This window comes from Pseudonaja textilis, chromosome 2, assembly GCF_049901715.1.
Source record: "Pseudonaja textilis isolate UNSWEBS1 chromosome 2, rPseTex1.2, whole genome shotgun sequence".
Taxonomy (NCBI): domain Eukaryota; kingdom Metazoa; phylum Chordata; class Lepidosauria; order Squamata; family Elapidae; genus Pseudonaja; species Pseudonaja textilis.
The window spans coordinates 110,078,722-110,105,271 of NC_141991.1; the positions used below are offsets into that span (position 1 = coordinate 110,078,722).

Below are 26,550 nucleotides of genomic sequence, written 5' to 3' on the forward strand. Positions count from 1 at the left end.
CATAAATATGAACCAGTTGACAAGCATCCAAATTTTGATCATGTGACCATGGGGATGTTGTGCAATGGTTTTAAGAGTGAAAAAACGGTCATAAGTCACTCTTTTCACTGTCATAATTTTGAATGGTCACTAAATGAAGTGTTGTAAATCAAGGACTATGAGTATGGTACTCAGCGATTTCTATATTAAATGCTGCCTCCAAGCAGAACTATTCCTAAAATAGAAATGGAAATAATAGCACATCTGTTGGAAATGTGCCTTTGTAGATCTGCATGCCTACTGACTTCTTCACATTTTAGAATGTCTTATGCACCCTGGAAAGGTTTCAACTATCCCTGAAACAGAATGGTTGCTAGGGGTAATAATTGTGCTTAAGGTGGTAATTCCGCAAAAAAAAAAAAGTGATGCGTCTTCAAAAAGCCACATGCAATAAGAAGAATGAAATAGTGTTGAGGTAAATTCCCCACCCTCCCATAAGTTGCGGCCTAGAAAGCAAAAAAGGGTGGCTAATCTCCCTCAGGAGATCGGGCCGATCACTTGGTTGGGCACGCTGTGCACCCGCCCAGTTTCAATCCGAGCGGCTTTTCGAAAGGGGCGGGGCCTCCGGGGAGCGCGGCGGTGCTTTCGGCAGCTCCGGCTCCTCCCTGGTCACGTGACGGGGGGGAAGGTACTGGACTAAGTGACAGCGGCGGAGTCGGGACGGCAGCCGACTATCCGGCACTCTCTTGCTCGAGATGCTGCGGAACGGAGCTGCCGGAGGCGCCTCCTCTTTCAGCGCCACCGCCCGACCTGTGCGCGTCTGGTGCGACGGATGGTGAGTGACCTTCCACCGGAGAGATGGACCTTGTAGTTGGCATGCCTGCCTCGGCATTTCTATGGCAACCGCTACCTTAGGCGTCTCTCCTCCACGGCGTCGAGCAGCTGCCGCCGCCGAAACGGGTCCCCATGGCAACGCCCCTCGCGCTTCCGCTTCGGTTGAACGGCTCCCGTTGGAGATTTCTCAGTGGGCCCCGTCAATGCCTGGCTCCTCCTGTGCTGATCCCGGGATCCTAGGGCGGGAGTATTTCCTTCCCGCTTACGCACCCGGAGGTTTTTTGTTTTTGTTTTTTCCCGGCCAGGGTTCACCTGGGGTCAAACTTAGCGCGCGCTTAACTCTGGAGATTCCACCAGAGCTAAATTTACTGTAATGCTATGCTTGACGGGGTGGGGGTGGGGGTATATGGTATATTCTGTGCTGAAGCACGGAAGTGTTTGCTGCAGCTTATCTGAAATGGCATCTTTTGGCAAGCGCCACTGGACCTCTTCAGCATTTTTGGTGGAGTCTTTTGGCACCGCTTCATTTGGAGATTGGGGGTGGGGGGCGGGAGAAATGCTTGTGCTCATTAAAGACAGAATCTGTAATGTGCCTGATGGGCATGTGTGCGCAAGCAGTAGACATGAATGTGCAGGCCATTTGTGTCCACCGAGTTTTTGAGGTGAGCTGACTTTAGCGCTGCCAATCCCACAGCCCAGCATTTGGCAGCAGTTCCAATAGTACGGGAGGTTGGTAGCTGTGATGAATCTGTTCTTGTGGGATTTCTCTTTATCTTCGGACTGCCTTGTCTCAGCTTGTTAATAAACGAATTAACCCATGTGGAAGGACTGGGTGTACTCTTCCCGGTACTACCTCAAAAGGACTTTGGAGTTTAGATAGGCTTATAAACACGAGTTGCCCACAAAGACATCCTTTGAGATTATTAAACATTCTGGGAAGCTATGGTGCTTAGCCACAAAACAGTATTTGCTGTTTACCTACTCATGATTTTTATCACTGGCCTAGATTAACTTTTATTGCCACCTGTCAAATTGGCCTAAATTGTATTTGTAAATGGGTAGGGCTGGTATAATTATGGTAAACTATTGCAAGAATATTGGTCTCCCAGAACATTGTAGAAGTAGCCTGCATTTCTTGTTCTTTTCTGTCAACATACATAAAGTCAAGTGCATGTCTGTTGGAATTCAACATTTTAGTATTATTGCCATTTCTATGGCTATCTTTCCAACATGAAGACTGTGAGCCAGTTTCAAAATGATTCTTTTAGTTCTGTTGTCTTCCCAATTGATATTTAAATACTAAATCAATAGACAACATCTAGCTTAGTTAAATACTGTTTGAATAGAATTATTTGCTTTTGTACAGCAAGTGTTTAAACAAACTATTTGTAGTCTGCTTTATGATCAGATAATTCAGCAGTTTTACCAGTGTAGTGCCATATAAAGTGGTGCACAAGTTCCGTTATACTGAAATGATAATTCAACGTGGAGAATACCTCATGGAATTACCGTACTCTGTAGTTGTCTATAGTTTAGTAGATAAATAGGTTTTTTTTATTAAGTTCATCCAATCAATTTTATCTTCACAATTACATTGGATTCTAGAACTGCTTCCATGGTAACTGTTATCTCTGAAATTTTAACAATTTTAATATTTTTAAATATACTCTTACTACAAAAAAAATTAAGTGGAATAAACAAATTTACTCCTATTCATTACTATCACTTTTTGTAGTTATGTTAATTTATGCAGGATTTTTTCTTTGTAATAGTTTATAATACAACCCTAGCAATGTAGACTTCTTGGCATCTTTATAAACCTCTTGGTGGAAAAGTATTCAATATTCCCTAAAATGTTTACTTAGGAATGCCCTGATCTTGTTAGTCCTAACTAACAGATTCAGATTTCAGTCTGAATCACCCAAACAGCCCATGTGTTTCCCTGAAAATAAGACCCTGTCTTTTTTTTTGCCACCAAAAAGTTGCCAGGTCTTATTTTCAAGGTATGTCATCCACTGACTAACCTCACTTGTGCGCATCACCCCTGGCCTCCTTTTCGCTACCAGAGACCTTCAGGAACTTCTTCTGTGGCCAGCAAGGCTTTCCTGAAGGCCTCTGCAGCCAATAACTGAGCTCCAGATCAATCCGGAGTTTTGATATCAGCTACAGAGGCCTTCAGGAAAGCATTGCCGGCTGCAGAAGAAATGGGCTGGCAAGGCAGGTGTTGGGGTGTGCGAGGCTGGATACAACTGTCCAAAGGTAAGTAGTAGGTAGCTCCACCCCGCATCCCCACCCTAGCTTAATTTTTACTGGTGCACTCTAGAGTTGACAGGATCTTAATTAGGGCTTATTTTGGGGTAGGGCTTATATTGGGCGCACATGTAAAAATCAAGCTAGGATTTACTCTCAGGGTAGGTCATATTTTTGTGGAAACAGGGTAGCATAATGGTGGCAGCACCTATCCAATGTTGGCTGAACTTGAGAATGCTAAACAGACTCAAGTTATTCTCAGGACTGGAAAGTCAATTTTTAAAAAAATCCTAGTAAACAGCTTCTGCATTGTTGTTATTAAAACAACATGAGTGTTTGCCAATAGTTGCCAGGAATCACTTAAATTGAGACACAGCAATCTATCGCAGTTGGACTTGTGCAGATAATTACTATTGGAATGCCTGAAATAATAACTGATTAACTCTATCAACAGCCATAGAGTTTCTTAACAGCAGCAGCATGAATATTTCCTGGTTTTTTTTTAAATGAATAAGTTAAACCATTCAGAATTTATTGCCTGAAAACACCATAAAAGAAATATTTAAAATTATAACCAATCAAGAGTCAAGTGCCATTTGAAAAAAAAAGGTAATATATTGGATCTACTAACAAGTTGAAATCTTAATGGTAAATCTAAGGATATTCAAGCAGTTTACCCAGGTTTCAGTGAAAGTATCCTATAGAGTTTTCAGATGAAATTAAAATCTGTAGCAAAAAATAACTGAGCTAAACAAATGTCTAAGGGACATTTTAGTTTTGGTAAAATAAGTTAGAAAGGAAACTAGTTGGGAAAATGACACACAATGAACAAAATGGAATCAAACAATAGGAAATAATCAACAGCTTCATGATATAAGGAAGATGAAGGAAAATATATATATTTGGCAATGAGGTCATCATAGGAAATGTATTTATTATAAACATGTGCAAGTGAATCTAACATCCTGTAATACTTGTCCTGGAGGATTTTAAAACTGCAAATTCTGCTAATATCAGCCATATTCCAGAGTGACAGAGGAAGGGGACAAATGGACCTGGAACTCTTCCAGAAGTTGTCATGGAAACTGCATTTAAAGTCATATGACTCCTGGAAAATAATCCCTGGGAACGCTGGCACTAAGGCTTTTCTGAATTGTCATATGATAGGTATGGGCCCCATTAGAAACTGCTTGGCATTTGCTAACATCTGGGTTACAGCCAAATTAAACCTGAAGAACTGAAGTTCTCCTGAAACTGTATTCTTATTTTATTAACGTGTAATCCATCTTTCCACTTACACACTTTTGTTTTTAGTTTGGGAAAAAATAATTCATTATCTTAGCAAAATAAAATATCCTGTATTTATTTAGGCACATTTATTTGTAGAATGCCTTCATTGTTTACTCTTTCTAATCAATCAGAGAAGCTGTACTAAATGAGAAATGTAATTGTGGAAACTCAATTTTATTTGAGCTGAATTTTAAGCTAACCAAAAAAGTGTGCAAACCATCTAGTTTCTTTCATTAGGGGAATGTTAAAAACAACAGGAAAAAGGAAAGGGGTTATAAATGTGACAAGATTCAAGATGCATTTTCACCAGTCAAGCTTAAATGGAATTTGGGACTAATAGACTATGGATATGTACATTGGATTCTATCTGAAGCAGCTCTGATTTAACTTATGCTAGCAATCTCCCAAAAATGGTTGGGATCAATTTTATTTTCTCAGTTTGGAAATACCCAGCCAAATTTCCATCTTTAGCTAAGACACTCACATCCACTGGCAGGTGGAAAACAGAAGAGAGGCAAAAACTGAATAATATGTATATTCAAAAAGCTTAATAAGAGGCAATAGCCAAATCAAGGTAGAATTGCCAGAGTGTTATGAACATACCATTACAAGGAATGAGTCTAATGTATATTGTGTTTAAAAAGTTCTTTAAGAAATATATATTATATTGTATATTATATATATATATATAGTATATTACATTATACAAATGCATTGTATTTTTTATAAATACATAAAGATAATAATACATACATACATAAAGATAGTAAGTATTTTGTAAACACCTTAGAAGGAGGTTTTTTTCTTCATTATCTTTTCTCAGAATTTCTGATAGCTGAGGAATTGATTAGATTTAAAGATTTTTTTCCAGTGAGGCCCGTTTCCCATTCACTCTATTCTTTCTTTACTCATCTCCATTTTTCTCTGAATAAGGAGAGTGAATACATGCACCCCCTCTCTAATGCCTGTAATGCTTCAGTTCAATATTATTGATGCAGCAGAGATAATGAGAATGTCTGCATATATCACAATTTTAATTTTCTTTTCAAGTCAGAAAACTCTTCAAATTCTAAGTATATTCGGACTTTTTACTTATGGCTCTTTGGGAATAATGTAAAAGTATATCTACCCTCTTTCCCCAAAAAATACTTCCTACCCTGAAAGTAAGTCCTAGCTTGATTTTTTTCCCTGTGCGCCCAATATAAGCACTATCCCCAAAATAAGCCCTAATTAAGATCCCGACCACTCAAGTGCACAGGTAAAATTAAGCTAGGGTGGGGATTGGGGGTGGAGCTACCCTACTACTACTTATCTTTGGACAGTTGTAGCCAGGCCTTGCACACCCCGACACCTGCCTCACCGGCCCATTTATTTTGCAGCTGGCAAGGCTGGCAAAGTTTTCCTGAAGGCCTCTGTAGCTGATAACAAAGCTCTGGATTAATCTGAAGCTCTGTTATTGGCTGCAGAGGCCTTCAGGAAAGCTTGCCGGTTGCAGAAGAAGAAGTTCCTGATGGCCTCTGATAGCGAAAAGGAGGCCGGGGGTGACATGTGCAAGTGAGGTTAGTCAGTGGATGACAAGTAAGACCTGGTGCCTTTTCTGGTGGCAAATAGGTTAGATAGGTAGGTAGATAGGTAGGTAGGTAGATAGATAGATAGATAGATAGATAGATAGATAGATAGATAGATAGATAGACAGACAGACAGACAGACACAGACAGACAGACAGACAGACAGACAGACAAAATATGGTCCTTTGGGGGGGGACACACAGGTAAATTTATTGATAATATGCATACTTTCCATTTATTAGAAATCTAGAATATATTATAGATGCTATAGATGCCTGAAGTCAAAATTTGAGGTGCAGAGGAATGAAAATAACAGAAAAAACAGTAATAATGGATAAATTTCCAGTAACATAATCAGAAATAAATTTATAATTTGCTGCTTGTGAGTAGTAAGAGCAAAGGAAGGGAATGATGAAAGAGCTTCACCATTGTGATGCAAGTTCCACTCTTTTTGTATGAGCTTTACAAAAGGGGCAGATGCTGAAAGCTTTCAATTCTGTTGATGGTACAATGAGAAAAATCTTTGTTTTGGGGGGACTGTAATGTTCTATGCATGCTAATGGTGGAATCTTGTGAAAATAAGCATTAACATGCCTTACAGAAGTTCCTTTGTTACTTTCGGTTTTGTTTGTTTCTTTGTAGCTATGATATGGTACATTATGGACATTCCAACCAGTTGCGACAGGCTCGTGCAATGGGAGATTATCTGATTGTGGGTGTCCACACAGATGGTAAGGAAACTGCATAACTATTTTTCTTTTTAGAAGTCTGATGCCTCTGAATACTTTCTAAAATTATGATTTGTTTGTTTGCTTATCCCGCCTTTATTATTTTCATAAATAACTCAAGGAGGTGGATGCACACTATACTCCTTCCTCCTCCTATTTTCCTCACAAGAACAATCTTTTGATGTGACTTGGGCTGAGAGAGGACCTGGCCCAAAGTCATCCAGACAGCTTTCATGACTAAGGTGGGACTAAAACTCACAGTCTCCTGGCTTCTAGCCAGGTGCGCTACTCGTTAGATCTAATTGGCTCTTATAGTCACTTCAGGCAGTTTGGTGTAGTGGTTAAGACACCAGGCATAGACACCAGGTGGGTGGCTTTGAGTCAGTCACTCTCTTTTATCCCATGATATGAAGCTTAGGCAACAAACTGGTTGGTCATATCACAATTAATGAATCAGCATTCAGTTCATCAAAACAAACAAACAAACAAACCATGCACTTTTGGAAAAATCTAGGAAGAAAAAAAAATCCTTTCGACCAACTTATCTATTAATCTAACCTGATATTGTTATCTGTGATCTACAAGACTCCATCAGTTCTAAGACTTTATTTAGATCTTGGCCTATATTACAAGAATTCAAGTGGCATGGTCAAACTTCAATTGGAGATAAGTTGATGGTGTAAAACCTGCAGTCTTCACAAAATCTTGGGGACTTCCGCAAAGATCTTTCCAAAATTTTGAGATTAATTATATTTTTAATATGGTGGAAAGAAAAAATAGTAAACACACCAAGACTAGTCATAATAACTAGTTTAAATTAATTTAAATTTTGTTCTTAATTTTTTTCTATCTTTTTGTCCACTTTTCAGGAATTGGTCATCTTAGATCAGTCAAAGATTATGTGCAATCCTTGGTCTGCCAAAGTAGTTCTTTTGTGTTCTTAATATTTGTTTTCTTTACTTTCTTATTAGATCTTATAATGACATTACAGTTGATAGTATGAGATAACAAACTTACAAATAAACTACAATGCTGTGTAACACTATTGTAGGAAATTTTTCCTACATAAAAGGAAATGACTAATGAACTAAGTGAAGGAAAAAAGGAAACTGAAAAAAAGCAAAATAAATAGAAGAAATCAAAAGTTAAAAGCACAGTAAAAAGGAGTCCAAAATTATGGAGTTCTGCTTCTTTTATACTCAAGAGTCTTAATCATGTGTTGGGACAAATCATTAAAATTTAAATTATATATAGACCATATTATATCATCTGGTCTGAACTTGTCTTGGTTGAAACAAAATTAGTTCAAGGGTTGAGTTTGACATATTTTCCTGAAATAAAATTTTTGGTACACAAACTTCATTACCTTTGTAGCCTTCTAAACACAATTTATCCAGAGGTCTTCATAAATTGTTAAATTCTAGTTTCTCGGAATATACTTTAACTCGCTGACATTTTTTAATGCCTAGAACTTGGTTCAGCATAGTATTAGTATTTAACTAATTAACCTTGTCAGAGAAAAGGTCGTCTCTGACTTACAACCATTCATTTAGTTGCCATTTGAAGATACAATGGCACTGAAAAATTACTTATGTCCATTTTTCACACTTATCATCATTATAGCACCCCCATGATCGCGTGATCAGATTTCAAGTGCTTGGCAACTGGCATGTATTTATGACAGTTGCACTGTCCTGGGTTCATGTAGCCACCATTTGTAATCTTCCCAGCAGCCTCTGACAAGCAAAATCAATTGGGGAAACTGGATTCACTTAACAGCACAGTGATTTACTTAGCAACTGCAGTGATTCACTTAAAAGCATCGTAAAATGGGGTAATTTCCTTGCTTAGCAGTGGACATTATGGTTGTAAGTTCAGGACATGAGTCCTATAGTGGACATGAGCACAATGTATGCATTAAAATTCCTTCAAAGGTATTGCATCTCCAGCATAAAATGGATAAAAGCCAAGCTTTTTAAGCAACCTTTGGGGAGTCCTATGAGCCTGAAAAAATATTTTTGCTGAATTAAATTAGTTTTTAAATTGTGTATAACATACTTAAAATTATTGTAACTCTCAGCCATATTTCTTGTATATTATTCAAATTTATTTTTATTAACACTTGCTAATAATAAATTGTTGAAATAAATAAATCTATATAAATGTTTTTTCCAATATATATTGAAATGTTAGAATCAAGATCAAACAATGAAACCAAAAGTGTTGGTGTATACAGCTGCTCCTCACATAACAACCACCTGTTCAATGAACATTCAGACTTGAGATGACTGTGAATGAGTAGTACTTATGACTGCTCCTTGGAGCTTTGACCAGTGCAGTGTCCCTGCACATGACTGAGGTCTGGGTGCTTGGCACTGACTCAAAATTATGATATTGCAGCATCCCACAGTCTCATGGCCTCCATCTACAATCTTCCTTGCCAGCTTCTGACAAACAAAATGGGGAAGCAGCAGGAGCTTACAGATGATGACCACATCATGTCCTCACTTAATGACCTGTAGTGATTCACTTCATTATGGCAACTGGGAATGCTGGAATTGCCATCACTAGGTGGTGTTGTCATGTGTCATCATGCTTTACTGCATCATTTAATGATAATTCTGGTCCCAATTACCATAGTTAACCAAGAACTACCGGCATTACTATTTGGCTGTATTAGGTAGGTTACATTCCTTTTGTAATTTGTCATGTTATCATCACATGCTAAATAATAAATAAATAATAAATTCATTTTGTAAAACTTCAAGAGTTTTGAAGTTGTCTACTTATTGCTTGCTAATAATCTCATTGTCGGCCCAAGTTCTCCTCACACACACACACAAAATCTTCCAGAATTTTTAAATAGGCATAATCCCACAATGTTAGTTTGTCATGAGAGTTGGAATCAAACTTTAATTTTCTTTCCAGCAGGACCTACCTTATGAGCTGAAAAAAAAACAAAACTAAATAGCAAACTCATATAATACAATCACTAGAACAGAATTGTAAGAAGACCAAATAATAGCTTTCAAGTTCAGTCCATTCTTTTCATCCCAATATTTTACTGAAGTATATCCAATTACATTCTTTAAAATCAGATAGGAAAGTGGGGGAATTGTCTAGAGCTAAAACTGAAATAAAGGCTTCATTAACTCCCAACTGAAACATGACGACAGAGAAAAAAGAACAAAGGTAGATAAAAATATGGGGATGGAGGGAGAGATATGTTTTCCCTGCCTTAAATGTAGTTAAAGCAACATTCATACTCAATAATGCTCCAAACTGATTCTTACTGTAGGAGATGGCTGGATTCATATATCTTGCTAAGCTATGAATTTTACCTATTGTTTATTGAGTTGATTGGGTTCACACATTGCACTAACTTTGAAGCAGGAATAGTCATCCTGTTTGAATCCAAGAGCCATACTTTCATTTTCATTTTTCTTTTCAGCTGCTGAGGGTCATGCATGGACCATGATACTGACATGGTGACATCATCAGAGGGTTAGGGTTAGTAATTTTCAATCCTTTTTCTTTTTAAACATTTTTGGCAGTTTGGATTTTTTAGGTGAAATTGATATGTTAAAACTATTTTCCAATGTGAAAAATTACATTGCTGATTGTTTTTAATGTGCCACCAAATTTTAGTGGCATGACTTTTGGGGTATTCTGTGAATCTGCAAAAGATTGCCATCAACTATACTTTTCAAATTGTGGAGCATTGTAGAGCGTACCCAATACGCAGAACCAAATCAGAATAAACTACATTATATTTTAGAAGAACATGGTTAAACATTGGATTAATTTTAGTTCAGTGTGATTCATCTCTCTTCGAATTATTTAGTTTAATGCCCTAAGAACATTATTTTTTAATAATCCTCTAATCTCAGTTCATTCTTAATATTGTTAAATTTAAATAATAGATAGCACAACAGCTGACCCTGTAGAAACGTGCTGAAGTTTTTAGCACTTTTTCCCCTGAAGCTGTATGAGTCTTCACATCTTGGTCCTATGGAAGCTTTCAGGTGGAAACTTCGTAATTCACAGTGCCACAGCCTACTTTCTAGAGTCACCTCACCAGCATTCAACTCTTATTTCAGTGTATGAGAGACATACTGCTCTGACAGCATGTGCTGTCTTTCTAATGAGTGAAACATGGAAAAAAATTAAATGCAAAAAAATGAATAATTTTAATATTGCACCTCCTTGCCATGTAGCTCAAAAATATGTAACAAGAGAATTCGCCCCTTGCTTTCTCACTCTTAGGAGATAGACCGATCTTATAAGATATAAACAAAATCAAACATTATTAAAAAAAGAAAAGATATAATAGCTATAAGCTATTCAATTTTAAATGTCCCAAAATGCCAGAGTTTAATAATGAACGAAATTGGTTATAAAGCTACTCAGATTATGGAAAAATAGTCTTATTAAAAAGAACATTTACATAAGAGTTATAATACTCCCAGCAGACCACAGGATTTATTAGTCTGCTACAAATAAGCATTTTACCACAATTACATATTGCTGAAAGCTTCAGATTAATCAACGATCAGAAAAGATTCTAAAATTATTGTCTCATGCATAAATTGAGGAAATGCATAAAGGCTGAAATACATATAATTAACAAACTTGTACAAAATAAAATTAAAAACCAGGACACTTTAACACAGCATGGAAAGATTAAACAATGCAACATTCCTAGCTAAATATTTTTACCTGTGTTTCTTTTCCTGAAACAAATATGCATATGCATATACCTACACATATACATGCAGGAAAAAAGATATAAAGAAACATATGAAAATGGCTTCCAATCTTTTTCACACCAGCTACAGTACGATTATATATTAACTTCTCTCTAAAGTTACATCATGACTCCTTTCTTTCAATAATCTATCCTGTCCAACCGTCAAAGCCTAAAACATGTTATTTATTTCCTTTTACTTTTGGCAAAAAGTCCATAAGGGATTTCCATTCACCAATAAATGTAGATATTGTATTTTTTCTAATCGAACAAGTCAACTTATCCCTTTCAGCAAGTTCTAACATCTTCATCAACTATTTCCTCCATTTACAGGTATTTGCCAGATCTTTCAAATAATAATACCATAATCTCACTGCAAAACAGTGTTTCTTGGCTCTTTTCTAACTATTTATCCATCAGTCCTGAGACAAAAAGTTCAGTCTTTGAAATCCTTTGAATCACTGTGTGTATTTGAGCCCAAGGTTTTCTAGCTTTTTTACACATTCATCAAGCATGATAAAAAAATTGTTAACATTACTAACATAAATTTGAAGAATATTTATACATTCTGGATAATTTTTTCTGGTGCCATATACCAACAGTACATCATTTAATAAAATTTCTAAAATTGTAACAAGGAAAATTTCAGTCCTTTAAACCACATATTTTCTCATTGTTAGATCTATATATTAAAACCAAATTGTAGCCTTCTTTATCCTAAATTATTAAAAATGTATACATTTTGGCAATTGCTAAATGAAGATATTCATCATGTATATACAATTCCATTTCAAATATTGTTCACTAATTATTTATGTATTTTAAATCTGATAACTATGAATAAGAAAACCATTGGCAATTATGTCCCTCTGTCATTAGTTGTTCTCTTTATTTTATTTTACATTCCCCTTGAATTGACTCTTTGCTTCCTGAGTAGTTCAACATATTAATTCTGAGCCTGCTGCGGAGTTAGACAGAATCCCAGCTTCCAAGTCTTGGTCTATATAGCTTTTTTCCTCCTCTAGTTCTTCCTTTTTGGTTTAAAAGAATTCAGAATTTCAACCCCCAGAATATAGGGAAAGGCTAGGATATTTCTGCATCTGTGTGTCGGAAAATAATGACTCCTCAATGAAATATGGATTTACAGTTTGGCATATACATTGGCATTCACAATGTGTTTGGAAGGTTTTGTATTTTTAGATGGTAATCTTAATAGTAAGCTAAATTATTTTGCCCAAAATAATCATTATTTAAGTTCTGTACTTGGAATATTCATTGTCAATAAAATTGATACTGTACCCTACTCAAGCTTCTTGCTGAATGAGCAATATAGCTAAACAAGCATGAATGTATATGTGTCTCATAAAATAGTATTTTATAAAAAAAATAAACTAAATTATTATAAATCGTTGGAAATTGTCTAATCAGGAGAAGAACAATCCTGCTTCAGTCTTTACCATCTTGTAGTACTGTAGAGTCAGAGATTGCTTCCTGGGGCAAGCTAATTGAAGCTCACCATTGAATTTTCAAAGGCTATCCAGATTTTTAAAATATTTTTCCTTCTGTAGAAGTTTTTGGAAAATTAATACTGGCATGGAATGTATACACAGGCCTGATAATCATCTCTTTTTCTCTCCCTTTTTATACCAAATCATAGATGAAATATCCAAACATAAAGGCCCCCCTGTCTTTACTCAGGAAGAAAGATACAAAATAGTGAACGCCATCAAATGGGTAGATGAGATTGTACAGGGAGCTCCTTATGTCACAACACTTGAAACTCTGGATAAATACAACTGTGACTTCTGTGTACATGGGGGTGAGTAACGGAGCTTGATGTACCCACTTATCTCTCCCACTATATACCTACCTAGCTACTAGAAGTCTGCTTTACTGGTTAAAATAAATAGTAAATTTATTTTGCTATCTTTGTTGATATATAGTACATCATCCTCATTTTTGTGCAACTGGTATAATGTAATAAAGCTATACAAGTATGGGTTGATTAATAGTGCAATGTGTCTTGCTTTTGAGAACAGAAATATAATGGAGATCAAAACTGCTTGTAATTCCTTGATTGTAGTGATTATCTTCAAGACTAAGATAACTAGCAAAAATCTTTCTTACTTGTTAGGGAAAACAGCTTGCATATCTGTTTACTTTAATTAAAATGCATATTATAGGAATTTGCTGATTAGATACCTAAGCAGCTCCTCCAATTTATCAGCAGTGGTTTTTTTAAATAGATGACATCACACTTACTGCAGATGGCAAGGATACTTATGAGGAGGTGAAGAAAGCTGGGAGATATAGGTAAATCCCTATTTATGTTATTCTGCTCAGAGATCCTGAAATGCTCTGTTAATTTTTTTTTCATTGCATCCATAGCTTGCTTCTCCTCTAAGGGTTGAATGTTATATTAGATTAATATTATATTGATCTGGTTTTGTCCTTAGCTCTTATTCAGCTATGAATATGTCAGATGAATAAGTGAAGATTACAAATCCTTTATTCCAAAAACCATGGAACTTATTAGTAACAGAAAGAGTTAAGGAGGGAAACATGGGAAATAGTGGGTTACTGTTTAGTGTTCTGTATCATTAACGATTAAGAAGGTTATTTTCTTGTTAAAAACTCAAAACATTTTTTTAAAAAATTAGGAAAAAACGAGTCTGCCAAAATACCCTCAGACAAACAAAAAGATTTAGGGAGAAGGATTTTGCTAACATTGTGAATAGTGGATAGCAAAATTCCCATTTTGAATCTTGTCTTGTTGCAGGGAATGTAAACGCACCCAGGGAGTGTCTACTACAGATCTGGTTGGCCGGATGTTGCTTATGACCAAGGCCCATCACAGCAACATTGTAAGTGAAAAATGGCATGGAAAATTCCAAGATGGTCAGTACTCTGAACCACTGATCTAGTTTTTGATCAGAGGGTAGTAATATTTTTGAGTTTCTCAAATCAATCTTGGGGAAGTTTATAAGCTCTCTGATTATTCTTTAATATGATTCTATGATTATTGTTGTTTGATAGAGGCAGCAGATGCCAAAACAAAGTAAAAATGTATGTTTAGAGAAGTCTATTTGAAGTTGATGCAGTGCGCGTCAGAGGTGCTGCCAAGAAGGAAAGAAAATAACTTACTGTTGAAATGTTATTATGTGGATCATCAGTTAAGTGTGGGGTTTGGAAAGAGGAAGTGAGGTTGCCTTACTTGGCAAATGGATTTAATTTAGGTCAGTTGCATTTATGTATACTTATAAAATAGTGCTTAAATTATGGCAATTTACTAAATGGGCAATTGAGCTAAGAATATATTTAGTCTGTGTGTTTCTGTGGTTGAAGCTGGAAGACCATACTGTGCTTCTAAACTATTGCTGAACTGGTTTCTAGAAGTATAAAAAATATCTGTCCTTTACACAGCCAGGCATTTCATGCTATGAAGACAAAACATTTCACCGCATTAAAGTACAGAAGCATCATAATTCACTCTGTGTCTCCTCAGGCTTCATTCGGCAGTTCCGGTACCCCTAAAGGTGCTTGGAATGATATGAATAAAAGTAACATGGCAGTTTTGTTTTCTTTTAGGCATGGGGACAAAGTACACATTGTCTTGTACAGTTCAAGATGTGATTAGAACAAAGCATGCTTTTAAAGCTTTGCATAACTGTACCTTTTTCAGTTGAGGGATTTTCTTTACATGGGTATAAAATGTTTAATGAGAACCAGTTTAGTGTAGAACCTGGGTGACTTAAGTTCTAGTCCTGCCTAAAATACAGAAGCCAGCTGGGTGTCTATCTCTCAGCACTAAGAAAGAAGGCAGTGGCAACCCACTTCTAAAAATGCTGCCAAGAAAACTTCATGGAGTTGTCCATGTAGTCAGCAGGAATCAGCACTGATCTCAAGGGGATGGGGGGATTGAGCAAAATTTAGGAATGGCAGGCCTGCTGTATCTAATTTATTCCATGTGTTCTTTTCATTTGTTCGATGGGCCACTGAAATTTCTTTACCATTAATATGCTTCTTTTATCTTTTAGGCTGAAGATACAGATTATCGGAAGCATGCAGATAACCTAGGAAAGGTAAGAATTGACAACAGAGGCACATCACAAATGTGCCTCCACTCCATGCAGTTTATGCGTAATCAAATATAATAATCCAGTGGAATTATTCCAAATTTAGAATGATTGGAGTTATCTGAAATTGATGATTTATTCATTTAAACTATTTCAGTTTCCCCATTTTTTTAATTGTAAAGAGATTGATTATTATTATTATTATGGTTGATTGCACAGTCAGCTAGATGTTTAGACTGGATTTGGCATTTTTATCCATCTATCAAGTCCTTCCCAAGGATCTGGGAAATGCAGATGTTGTTATCTGATTATATTAAGGATATTATCACAGGATGTAAGCTGTTCTAAGTAAAGCTGCCTTTTGCATTTAACTGGTTGCGATTTTGTGAATAATTATGGTGTTTAAGTGATGTTCCAGGTGTTTTAGGATTGCACCCAAGATGTAATTGGTACTATGCTTACTTTCTTTTGCCACAATCATTGCAATTTTATTTGCAAGTCATTCTATTTTGTTATCTTCTTCTCCTTCTCTCCTCCTCTTCCTCCTCCTCTCTTTCATGCAAAAAAGTTCAGTCTGAAAAGGAGTGGAGTTTATGCAGCAGTGATGCAACACTTTTTTTGTCCTTTGCTCCTTTGCTAATCTATAGAAATATTTTAATGATACCAATATGTGAAAGATAGGAATAAAACAAAAATCACTTTATTTCCCATTTTTATTTAGAGACTCTTATAAAAGGACAGACTTGTAAGCATGGATTTCAGAGCAGTTTTGTAATAGTTTATTTGGGGGCCGTTGTAACTAATTTCAAGCTTTGCAAAGGTCTCAAGGAATATCTATATAGGACATCTGGATGTACATGGAAAATCTTTTATATTTGGCTTCTTCTTTATGATACAGAACTGCTACCGTATGTAAGAAATTACTATTATGCCTTGAAGAATTGTGTAGGTTTATATGTCTCACAACAATTAAATTGCTCTTTGCCACTAGAGTTGTAATCTGCATACATTCCATGAAGTCATTCTACTGAGTTGTAGAAGCAGTCCCAAAGAATGCCACCTGGTGGAGCTAATCTTCCTTTCCACTCTAAACAGTTTCTAGCCCTTATTATATTATATTGGAAGAGAACTAACTCCAATAGCTGCAAAAATATTAAAGATTCTCTTTTTTTTCTCCAGTGCCCTAAAGGTCATAGTCCCTGGACTGGAGTTTCTCAGTTTCTGCAAACATCTCAGAAGATCATCCAATTTGCATCTGGCAAGGAGCCTCAACCTGGAGATACCATAATCTATGTGGCAGGAGCCTTTGATCTCTTCCGTATCCTAGATTTGTTTTCTTTGGGGTGGATTGGAATTAAGAGTTTCTTGCAGCAAATTAGGAAGTCCTGATACCTGTTTTTGGAACAGCCTATACTTCATATTTTAACCAGTTCTTCAGGTTGTTTTGATTTAGAAATACTAAATCAAGTTCTTCCAGTTAGGAACTTAGGCAAATGTAGCTTTATCTAACAGTAAAGTGTACTTTTAGCTGAGAATTCTTAGTGATATGTCCAAACTTCAAAAGAATTATAACACAGGCACGTTCATTATTTGTGTAAAAACCTTGTATGATAAGGGATTTTATTTTAATCTAGGAAAGTAATGTGAAAAAGTGACACATATTCTGTAGCCTACTTCAAGAAAATGGAATGCTCCTTTTTTCAAGTGGGAAAACTGATCCCAAATAATATCCTCTTAAGCAGAATTTGCCTCACCTCCCCTGCCCACCCAACCCCCAGAATAAATCTGTCTCTCTCTCTCTCTCTCTGACTTAACTATTTTATAATAGTTACTTTACTCAGCCACTATTTTGTGTCTTACCCCTCAATCTTTAGAGCATGTTGGATGAATATCCATTAATTTTAAATATAAGCATATCTTTAAAAAAAAACCAGGCTGCAGATGCTAAAGGTTGCAGTACAACAAGCATTTGCCAATAGTTCCTGCAATCAATTCCAGAACTTTTTCTGGGCATGAGCCTTGACTAGTTATTGTAAATTTTGTAATCTACAACTATTGTGAGCTACTAGGAAAAGAAATAGAAAGTTTGTGAAAAGAAAAGAACATAACTATGTCTTGTTAGCTTCATTTAGTGCCCGAGCTTTGCTTTCTTAATGTATACATTAGATGTTGGTCATGTGGATTTTCTGGAGAGAGTGCACCAATTAACAGAGCGTCCTTATATAATTGTTGGGCTGCACTTTGACCAAGTGAGTATCAGTTCTGTATGGCTTGGTTGGAAAACTATTTACTCATTTTTATCTACCGTGGAGATGAATGTAGTATCTGATGGTAATTGCTATAATTTAATTACAGGAAGTGAATCTCTATAAGGGCAAGAATTATCCCATAATGAATGTGCATGAACGAACTCTCAGTGTTTTGGCCTGCAGAGTGAGTATTTGGCTAGAATCCAACCATCCTGCAGTGAAACAGGTCTGGCTTGGTTGATCATCTAGTGACCCAAGAATATTGTCTTATATTCCATGGAATAACCGTAGAGTGAAAACAAATATATTTTTAAAAACTGAATGTTTCTCAAAAAAAAAAAAGAAATCACTGGTAGTCCTCTACTAACAACAGTTCATTTAGTGACTGTTCAAAGTTACAATGGCACTGAAAAAAGTGACTTATGACAGTTTTTCACATTTATGACCTTAGTAGCATCCCCACGATCATGTGATCAAAATTCAGATGCTGGGCAACTGACTCATACTTATGATCACTTCTGTGTCCCAAGGTCTTGTTATCACCTTTTGCAACCTTTTGAAAATCAGAACGAATGGGGAAACCATAACAATCATGTTACTAACTTATCAGCTGTGGCGATTCACTTTACAGTTGTGGCAAGAAAGGTCATAAAATGGGGCAAACTCACTTAACAAATTTCTCATTTAGCAACAGAAATTTTGGGCTCAATTGTGGTTGTAAGTTGAGGACTACCTGTATGTTCTTCAAACTTTTCCAAATTCACTAATTTTTTTAAAAACAAATAATGAAATAATGATATGGTGGGGTTCATGACATTTAAATAGCTAATACTTAAATAGGACAATGGGGAATAGAATGGTGCATATACAAATAATCCTTGACTTACGACCACAATTGAGCCCAAAATTTCTGTTGCTAAGTGAGAAAGTTGTTAAGTGACTTTTATCCCATTTTACAACCTTTCTTGCCACATTTGTTAAGTGAATCACTGCACTTGTTAAGTTAGTAACACTGTTGTTAAGTGAATCTGGCTTCCTCAATGACTTTGTTTGTCTCAAAAGGTGATCCTGGGTCATTGCAGACATCATAAATATGAGTCATTTGCCAAATGTCTGAATTTTGATCATGTGACTTTGAGAATGCTGTAACAGTCATGTGAAAAATTGGTCATGTCACTTTTTTCAGTGCCTTGGTAACTTTGAACGGTCACTCAGTGCACTCTTCCAAGTTGAGGACTGCCAGTATCTTTGTCAGGAGCTTCCTAAGCATTTTTAAAAGATTTTTATTCCACCTTTTTTTCATATACAGCTCAACTCTTCCTATTTTTCGCACAACAGCAACCTTGTGAGATGGGCTAAATGGCCGTGACTAGCCCAAATATACCCAGCTGGTTTTTCAGAAAAACCAGAAATCAGTGTCCTGATTTTCTTAAAGTCTATATTTTGTCGTTGGGGGTTTCCCTGAGTATCACTATTTGTTTGTTTTTAGACTTCTATCCTTTATTACTTTATAAATAACTCAAAGCAGTGAATATATTTAAAACACCATCCTCCTCTTATTTTCCCCACTTCAAAAACCCTATGAAGGGTGGGGGGGTTGGGCTGGGGAAGAGTGACTGCCCAATGTTGCTCAGTCGATTTTTCATGCCTAAGGCAGGATTATAACTCAGAGTCAGATGATTTCTAGGCCAATACCTACACTACACCAAACTGGCTCTTTCTAGACATTTTATAAAAGAGAGCCTATTCTTTTCCGGTGGAACTTGTAGAACAAGGGTCCCCAACCCCTGGTCTGTGACGCAGCCTGTTGGGAATCAGACCACGCAAACAACACGAAGCTGCATTTGTGCAAACAGCTCACTTGCACAAAACCATTCCCTCTCCCCTCCGCCACCAGAGGTCCACAGAGCAGGAAAGGCCAGGGACTCCTGATTTAGAAGATAGAGATTTCTATTACTATGTCTCTGAACTATAGCCCTATTAGCACATGCCACAAATATAAGTCTCATTATCTATGGAATCTTTCAATGCTCCATTTGTCTCCTAAAACCTTACTTTTCAAAATTCACTAATTCAAACAATAATTAATAGATGTGTGGGACCGTGTAGTTATGGTTGGCTTTTTTTCCCCTTTAGTATGTTTCTGAAGTCGTGATTGGAGCTCCCTATTCAGTCACTGCTGATCTGCTCGATCATTTCAAGGTGAGGATGTCTTTCTTTCTTTCTTTCTTTCTTTCTTTCTTTCTTTCTTTCTTTCTTTCTTTCTTTCTCTTTTTCTTTCTCTCTCTTTCTTTCTATACACACACACACACACACACACACACACATATATATAAAACTAAAATTCTTAAGTCTGGTTCATGAAAAATAGGGCAAAATGATGCATCATAGGGCAACAGTTTTGAATCAACATACATTAAATAGGCTTACAGAATGCACCTGGGAACCATGACTCCCATGGGATTGAAATTTAGCAAAAATTATGATAGAAAATAACAGAGCAGAGCAGAGCAGAATGGAATAGGAATGGAATGGAATGGAATAGAATAGAATACTTTATTGGCCAAGTGTGATTGGACACACAAGGAATTTGTCTTGGTGTAAATGCTCTCAGTATACATAAAAGAAAGGATACATTCGTCAAGAGTCAAGAATCTTAAGGTACGAAACTTAATGATAGTCATAGGGTACAATCAACAATCAAATCATACTAGGAAACAGTCAATATAAATCGTAAGTATACAAGTGACAAAGTTACAGTCCTACAGTCACAAGTGGGAGGGGATGGATGATAAGGAGTGATGAGAAGATTAACAGTAATAGTAGTGCAGACTTTGTAATAGTTGAACACTGTTGAGGGAATTATTTGTTTAGCAGAGTGATAGATTTGGGGGAAAAACTGTTCTTGTGTCTAGTTGTTCTGGTATGCAGTACTCTATAGTGTCGTTTTGAGGGAAGGAGTTGAAACAGTTTATGTTCGAGATGTGAGGGGTCTGTAAATATTTTCACAGCCCTCTTTTGGACTCGTGCAGTATACAGGTCCTCAATTGAAGGCAGGTGGGTAGTAATTGTTTTTTCTGCAGTCCTAATTATCCTCTGAAGTCTGTGTCTGTTCTGTTGGGTTGCAGAACCAAACCAGAAGTTATAGAGGTGCAGATGACAGACTCAGTAGTTCCTCTGTAGAACTGGATCAGCAGCTCCTTGGGAAGTTTGAGCTTTCTGAGTTGGCGCAGAAAGAGCATTCCTTGTTGTGCTTTTTTGACGATGTTTTTGATGTTAGGTGTCCATTTTAGGTCATGTGATATAATAGAACCTAGAAATTTGAAGGTCTCTACTGTTGATACTGTGTTGTCTAATATTGTAAGAGGTGGTAGTATAGGAGGGTTTCTTCTAAAGTCTACCACCATTTCTACGTTTTTGAGTGTGCTCAGTTCCAGATTGTTCCGGTTACACCACGAAGCGTTGTATAGCCTCCTGCCTGTATGCAGATTCATCATTGTCTCGAATGAGACCAATCACTGTTGTGTCATCAGAAAACTTCAGTATTTTAACAGATGGATTGTTTGAGGTGCAGTCATTGGTATATAGGGAGAAGAGAAGTGGAGATAGCACACAGCCTTGAGAGGGCCCTGTGTTGATCGTACAGGTATCAGATGTGATTCCGCCTAGCTTCACCTGCTGCTTCCTATCTGTTAGGAAGCTTATGATCCACTTACAAGTGTGTTCAGGTACTGCTAGTTGGTTTAATTTATGATGGCTTCAGTGTTGCTGCAGTCAACAGCAATCACATGATTGCCATTTCCGGCACTCCCTGCCAGCCTCCTGCTAGGAAAGTCAATGGGGCAGGAGATTGGAAATCATTCCTGTTCCCATAGTTTTTGCCCATCCATGGTCATTCTGTTTCTCTGTTTAGGTGAGGAAATAGCTCTGAAACAATGACCCAATGAGTCATGGGTTGTATAGTGTACAGGGTTATTGATAACTTGAACATAGCTTGAAGTAGATATGAGGTGAGGCTACAGCATCTGGAAGACAGTTGGGAAGTTACACACGTTAGAGCATTTGCCAATATATAGTGGCTTCAGTGAGGGACATATTGCCTGTATCATATAGGTGAGTTGTGCCTGCTATATTGTGATAAATCAGCCTCCAGATAAAGAAAGACTAAAGAAGATGCTAACCGTTTTCTTTTTGTGTAGGTGGATCTTGTGTGCCATGGGATGACCGAGGTGGTACCTGACAAGGATGGATCAGATCCATATCAGGTAAGAATGATGGAAACCTATTGTTTTCCCTTATCTGGGCCTCAGTTCACAATATATGGCAGGGAAATAAATTTCTTTCAGCATTTTTAAACAACTCTGTGGTCAGATGACCAGTAAGAATATAGCTTATAGTCTATTTAACTAATTGTAGCCAATTGTGAATTGTCTCATTGCAGTGCTAAACTGCAGAATTCCTTTCTTTCTCCAATTCTAATTGTTTTATTGACTTTTTCTTTCTGCACTGCCATGTATACATTTGTGGAACTTTTTCAGCCTATTTGATAAGAATTAAAAGCTGTCTTCTGGAGAATGGCTGAAAAGCAGGAGTGGCACCAAAAAACTAAGATTATGTTTAGCTCTTAAACATTCTTGATTTGGATGAGGCTTTCTGGAATCATGTCTTATCACTGTTCCTGAAAATGATGACATAATTTCCTCCATGTTGAGATAGCATGACACAAGTCCTATAAATTATTGTTACCTTTATTGTCAGAGTACAACATGTTTACAATGAGATTGGCTGAGCCTCCCTTCATGCACGCTCCCCCCCCCCTCAACACAACTCACAGTGAGGACAGAAGTCCCTAACCCAGTCCCAATCTTATTACACTAAAGTATTTAAAGTAGTTAGTGAAAGAAAGAAAGAAAAATAAGACACATGCACCCCAAATCCAAGAGAGTCCTCCTAAACCCACTGATGTACAACATTGCTCTGTCAGTTGTAGCCCCATAGCCTATGTTAAATGAGACCCCTGCCCATCACTTCTGCTGTAAAAGATTTTGTTTTCATTACTCATTCATTAATTCATCCATTCATTCTATTCTCTGTATCTGCAGGAACCCAAGAGGCGTAGTATTTTCCGGCTGATAGACAGTGGCAACAATCTCACCACTGATCTGATAGTGAAAAGAATAATTAAGAACAGGTTAGCTGCTTGTAATTATGTGTGTGGTATGATAGGATTTTGATTCTGCTGCTATAAAGTCTTCATTCATGAGACCTATCTTTTTATTACCCAGCACTAAGCCAATTATCTTACTCATAAAATAATAACTTACAGAAAAAAGAAGGAAGAACCTACCTAGAAGTATTCTGTTTTTTGGGGGGATATATTCTGATTTCTCAGTACTGAGCTTCAGTGAAAATTATTATATTTTTCTAGTTGTCTTTGCACTGGGAGGGGTTTGGGGCATCTTTAAACAGTTACCTAACACATTAAAGTATATTAAAGTAATCCTTGTATATATAGTAGAACAAGGTTGTCAAACTCCTGGCTTGTGGGCCTGATGTGTCACATGCTGGCCACGCCCATACCCAGTTTAGCAAAGGGGGGGAAAGTCCCAATATGTCACATGACACCGCAGTGACAATGTGAATTTGACACCCCTGCACTAGAAGATCATGCAGCCACCTCTGAATAGTTTTCAACTAAATTTGGCAGCTTAACTTTGAGGGCTGCAGAAATGTGTTTTTGAGGTCATGTGCAGTCCACAAACCATGAATTACCCGCTTCAATTCATAGTTAGATAACTGTGGTTCTGAAGATATATTTTTTACAATATCATGTGAATGCTCAAAATTTTCCTATAGTTTCAGGTCTACATTAATCTATATGTTACAGAATGCCAGGGCTGCTTGAAGTACCATTTAGTTATATTCTGATTTCCTTAAAAATGACCAATATTGCAACTAGAATACCTTTCACAAATTAGGAAGAAGACATGGTAAATTACTTAATTGCTCAGTATTTGGATTTTGAACAGGAAATTATGCTTTGGATTAGCATGGGCATTATCTTTGTATTGATCACTGTTTCTTTAAGAGCCATACTTTTCCTGAGGCCACTGTATAACCCAGGACTTTCGTGAATCTGAAGCACCCTTTTCTGATTTCTGAACACTGTACATCTGATTTATAGAAGAAAATTTTTAGAAACAGCTCAGAGCAGACATAAGAACATCAAAATTGCCCAGCAATTTGAACAAGAGCAATGAAATTAAATCTCTGTACAGTTATGGATCTCTTGTTATTATAGGCTGGAATTTGAAGCTCGGAATCAGAAGAAAGAAGCCAAGGAGCTGGCTGTATTGGAAGTCATGAAAAGAAAGGAGGAAGCAGCCCAACAGAAGATAGATTTAAGGAACCAAGAAAGTTAGCATGGGGAAGAGTGCTGCAGAATCCTCTTCTTCTGGACCTGCAGACTTTCCTGGAGAATAGGACACTGCTGAAGTAGGCCTACGGTCACAGTTTTTCTGGTTTAAGTAAATCAGTTGTCCATAGGGAAGAGTCAGGTGGATGCTGCTGTCTAGTTAATTGAGAAGCAATGTCTTTCCAATAACCAGTTTAAATTCTGATGAAAATTAGCAAACTTCTATGGGTTTTATCTGCTGGCATTTTTGACTTATTGGAACTAGGGAATTCTCTCAAATCATCTTCTGAAATTTAAACATCTCACAATATCCCTTTAATTTGTGCCTGCCAGATATATATATATATATATATTTCAAATATATCAAACCATCCTTTCTGGATCCAGAGTCCTTTGTAAATAGCAATGGTTGCTAACTGCCATTCGAGGTTGTTCCTTTTCCAGGAAACAAGATGCAGCCAAACTTGCCACTGTATTTCCCAGATATCTGGAAAGAAAGAAAGAAAGAAAGAACTGTAATTGTAAACACTACCTTACATCTGGTGCATTCAGAATCTTTCCATATTGTAATTGTGGAAGGAGTTCAGTGGACTTCTCTAATTTCAGATAATGCTCTCCTTACTTTGTGTACAGAGAAGTCTATTAAGGTCCATAGCTAAGCAGGAGAGCTGCAATACTAATTGCTACCATAGCGCAAAAATACAGCATAATTGTTAGAAAATTCACTGTGGCCAAAGTTAATTTTCAGAAGCTCCAAACTGACCACGGATTAATCCTGGGGAAGCATATTGTCCCTTGTTTATAAATGTTTTGTACTGTACTGCTAATGTTGGATGCTTTGGTGATGAAGCTTACTATCCAAAGTTACTTTCTCACACATGATGGGGAACACAGGAGAGCTATATATGAGGATGGGCTTCATTCTCATCTAAACAGGCTCTTTTCAATCTTTATCTTGTATATTTTCAGCCATGGATATTAATAAAATCTTAATAACGAGCATTTACATTTGAAGTCTGAAATTAAGGCTAAAATTTAGGACTGAAAGAAAAACAGTTGTAACTTAACCAACCAAAGGTGTATTTAGCAAATCAGCGCTTGAGGAATTTGCGGTGTAAGATGTTTCTACATAGTTATTAGGAAACACATGATCGTTTATCCCTATACTACCTTTACATACATTCTCCATAGCACTAGATGACCCCTCCATACAATGTTAACTGTTAACAGACAGTAGTAAAATATATGTGTCAAAGTGCATAATATTTAGTATATAAAGTAAAGACAGGAGTTTCCAAGGGCAACCTTTTATTATATTAATAATGATTATTCAAAAATAACTGAAATTTGTTCTACTGTGAGAACAGCACGAGAAAAACTTTATATCTGCAGTTGCTGTGAACTACATGGAATAAGATATTGAACTTATTTTTCAAACATTTTTTCTTTTACTAAAATGTAGCTTGAGGGACTACATTTGATCACAGCAGGAACAGAGACATTTAATTCCTTCTTAGCTATTTCTCCATCCCCTTACATTTGAGGGGAAACTCAAATGTAAAATCTTTTGATAGGACAAGTTCTGCAATTATCCTTGAGTTTATGTGCAGGTTTGCCAAGGTAACCTCTAACTGCTATGAAAACATCTTTAATTAAATTAAACATTATTTTTGTTGTGTTGAACACTATGTATTAATAGAATTTCACAGCTGACATTTTGAAGGAGAGATGATGCATAACTTCGTATATTAAATTATCCCAAAAATTTAGAGCTCCAGTAAAAGCAATAAAAGAAGGCATAAAGAGGTTTGTATTCTGTTTTATGCATAGGAACGTATAGAGGCAAATAATTAGTATAATTTAAATAGGAATAAAATACATTTTCCTTTAGTAAGAAAAAAATTGACAAGAGATTTGGGAGCTTGTTTAGTCTGTTTTCCAGATACTATTTTTTTTTATAAACAAATTTTATTGATTTTACAAAACAATACACAAACAAACAAAACATAAAATATAATGACATAAGAAATCTTTTTCTAAAAAAAACCAATACAACATCTTATTTAAAGACAGATACTATTGATAGATAACTTCAAAACCCCTGTTCTTTTGATTCTTTATCGTGTTGGCTAACAGTTCTTCAGTTTGACATGCTTTTAAATGGATTTTTTCCTTTGTGAAATAAGACACATGGCCATCTGTTTAATATCAGACTCTTGCTGTCCATCTGTACAAGAGAATTGACCCAGTCCAGGCTCCTGTTCTCTTTTCCTAGACCAATATCCTATCCATTGACTGCTTTCTTTACACCAGCCATGTCCAACCCCTGCGCCACGTGTGGCCCTAAAGAGTAAGTAATGTACTTCCACAAGATTGTAATTTTAAAAATAGGAAAAATTAATGAAGTTTGTTAT

The 26,550-nt window shown here is 36.6% G+C and overlaps 1 protein-coding gene across 1 annotated transcript; it reads left to right on the top strand.

Annotated features, from left to right (window-relative positions):
• The first annotated feature begins 643 nt into the window (after nucleotides 1-643).
• PCYT2 (phosphate cytidylyltransferase 2, ethanolamine) lies at nucleotides 644-25,138 on the top strand. The gene is made up of 13 exons (XM_026701855.2): nucleotides 644-814; nucleotides 6,564-6,652; nucleotides 13,054-13,215; nucleotides 13,643-13,709; nucleotides 14,176-14,260; nucleotides 15,434-15,478; nucleotides 16,652-16,790; nucleotides 17,639-17,721; nucleotides 17,828-17,905; nucleotides 19,858-19,923; nucleotides 21,921-21,986; nucleotides 22,824-22,912; nucleotides 24,023-25,138. Exons 1-13 carry the CDS (start codon nucleotides 735-737, stop codon nucleotides 24,141-24,143), a joined length of 1,170 nt encoding a protein of 389 aa, XP_026557640.1. The 5' UTR covers nucleotides 644-734; the 3' UTR covers nucleotides 24,144-25,138.
• Nucleotides 25,139-26,550: the final 1,412 nt, after the last annotated feature.

Bases quoted from the DNA above. Each gene is read 5' to 3' on its own strand.
- PCYT2 (XM_026701855.2), top strand. From the start codon at position 735: ATGCTGCGGAACGGAGCTGCCGGAGGCGCCTCCTCTTTCAGCGCCACC. The intron at 16,791-17,638 runs GTATCCTAGATT...TGTATACATTAG, and splicing joins AGGAGCCTTTGATCTCTTCC to ATGTTGGTCATGTGGATTTT. The intron at 19,924-21,920 runs GTGAGGATGTCT...CTTTTTGTGTAG, and splicing joins ATCTGCTCGATCATTTCAAG to GTGGATCTTGTGTGCCATGG.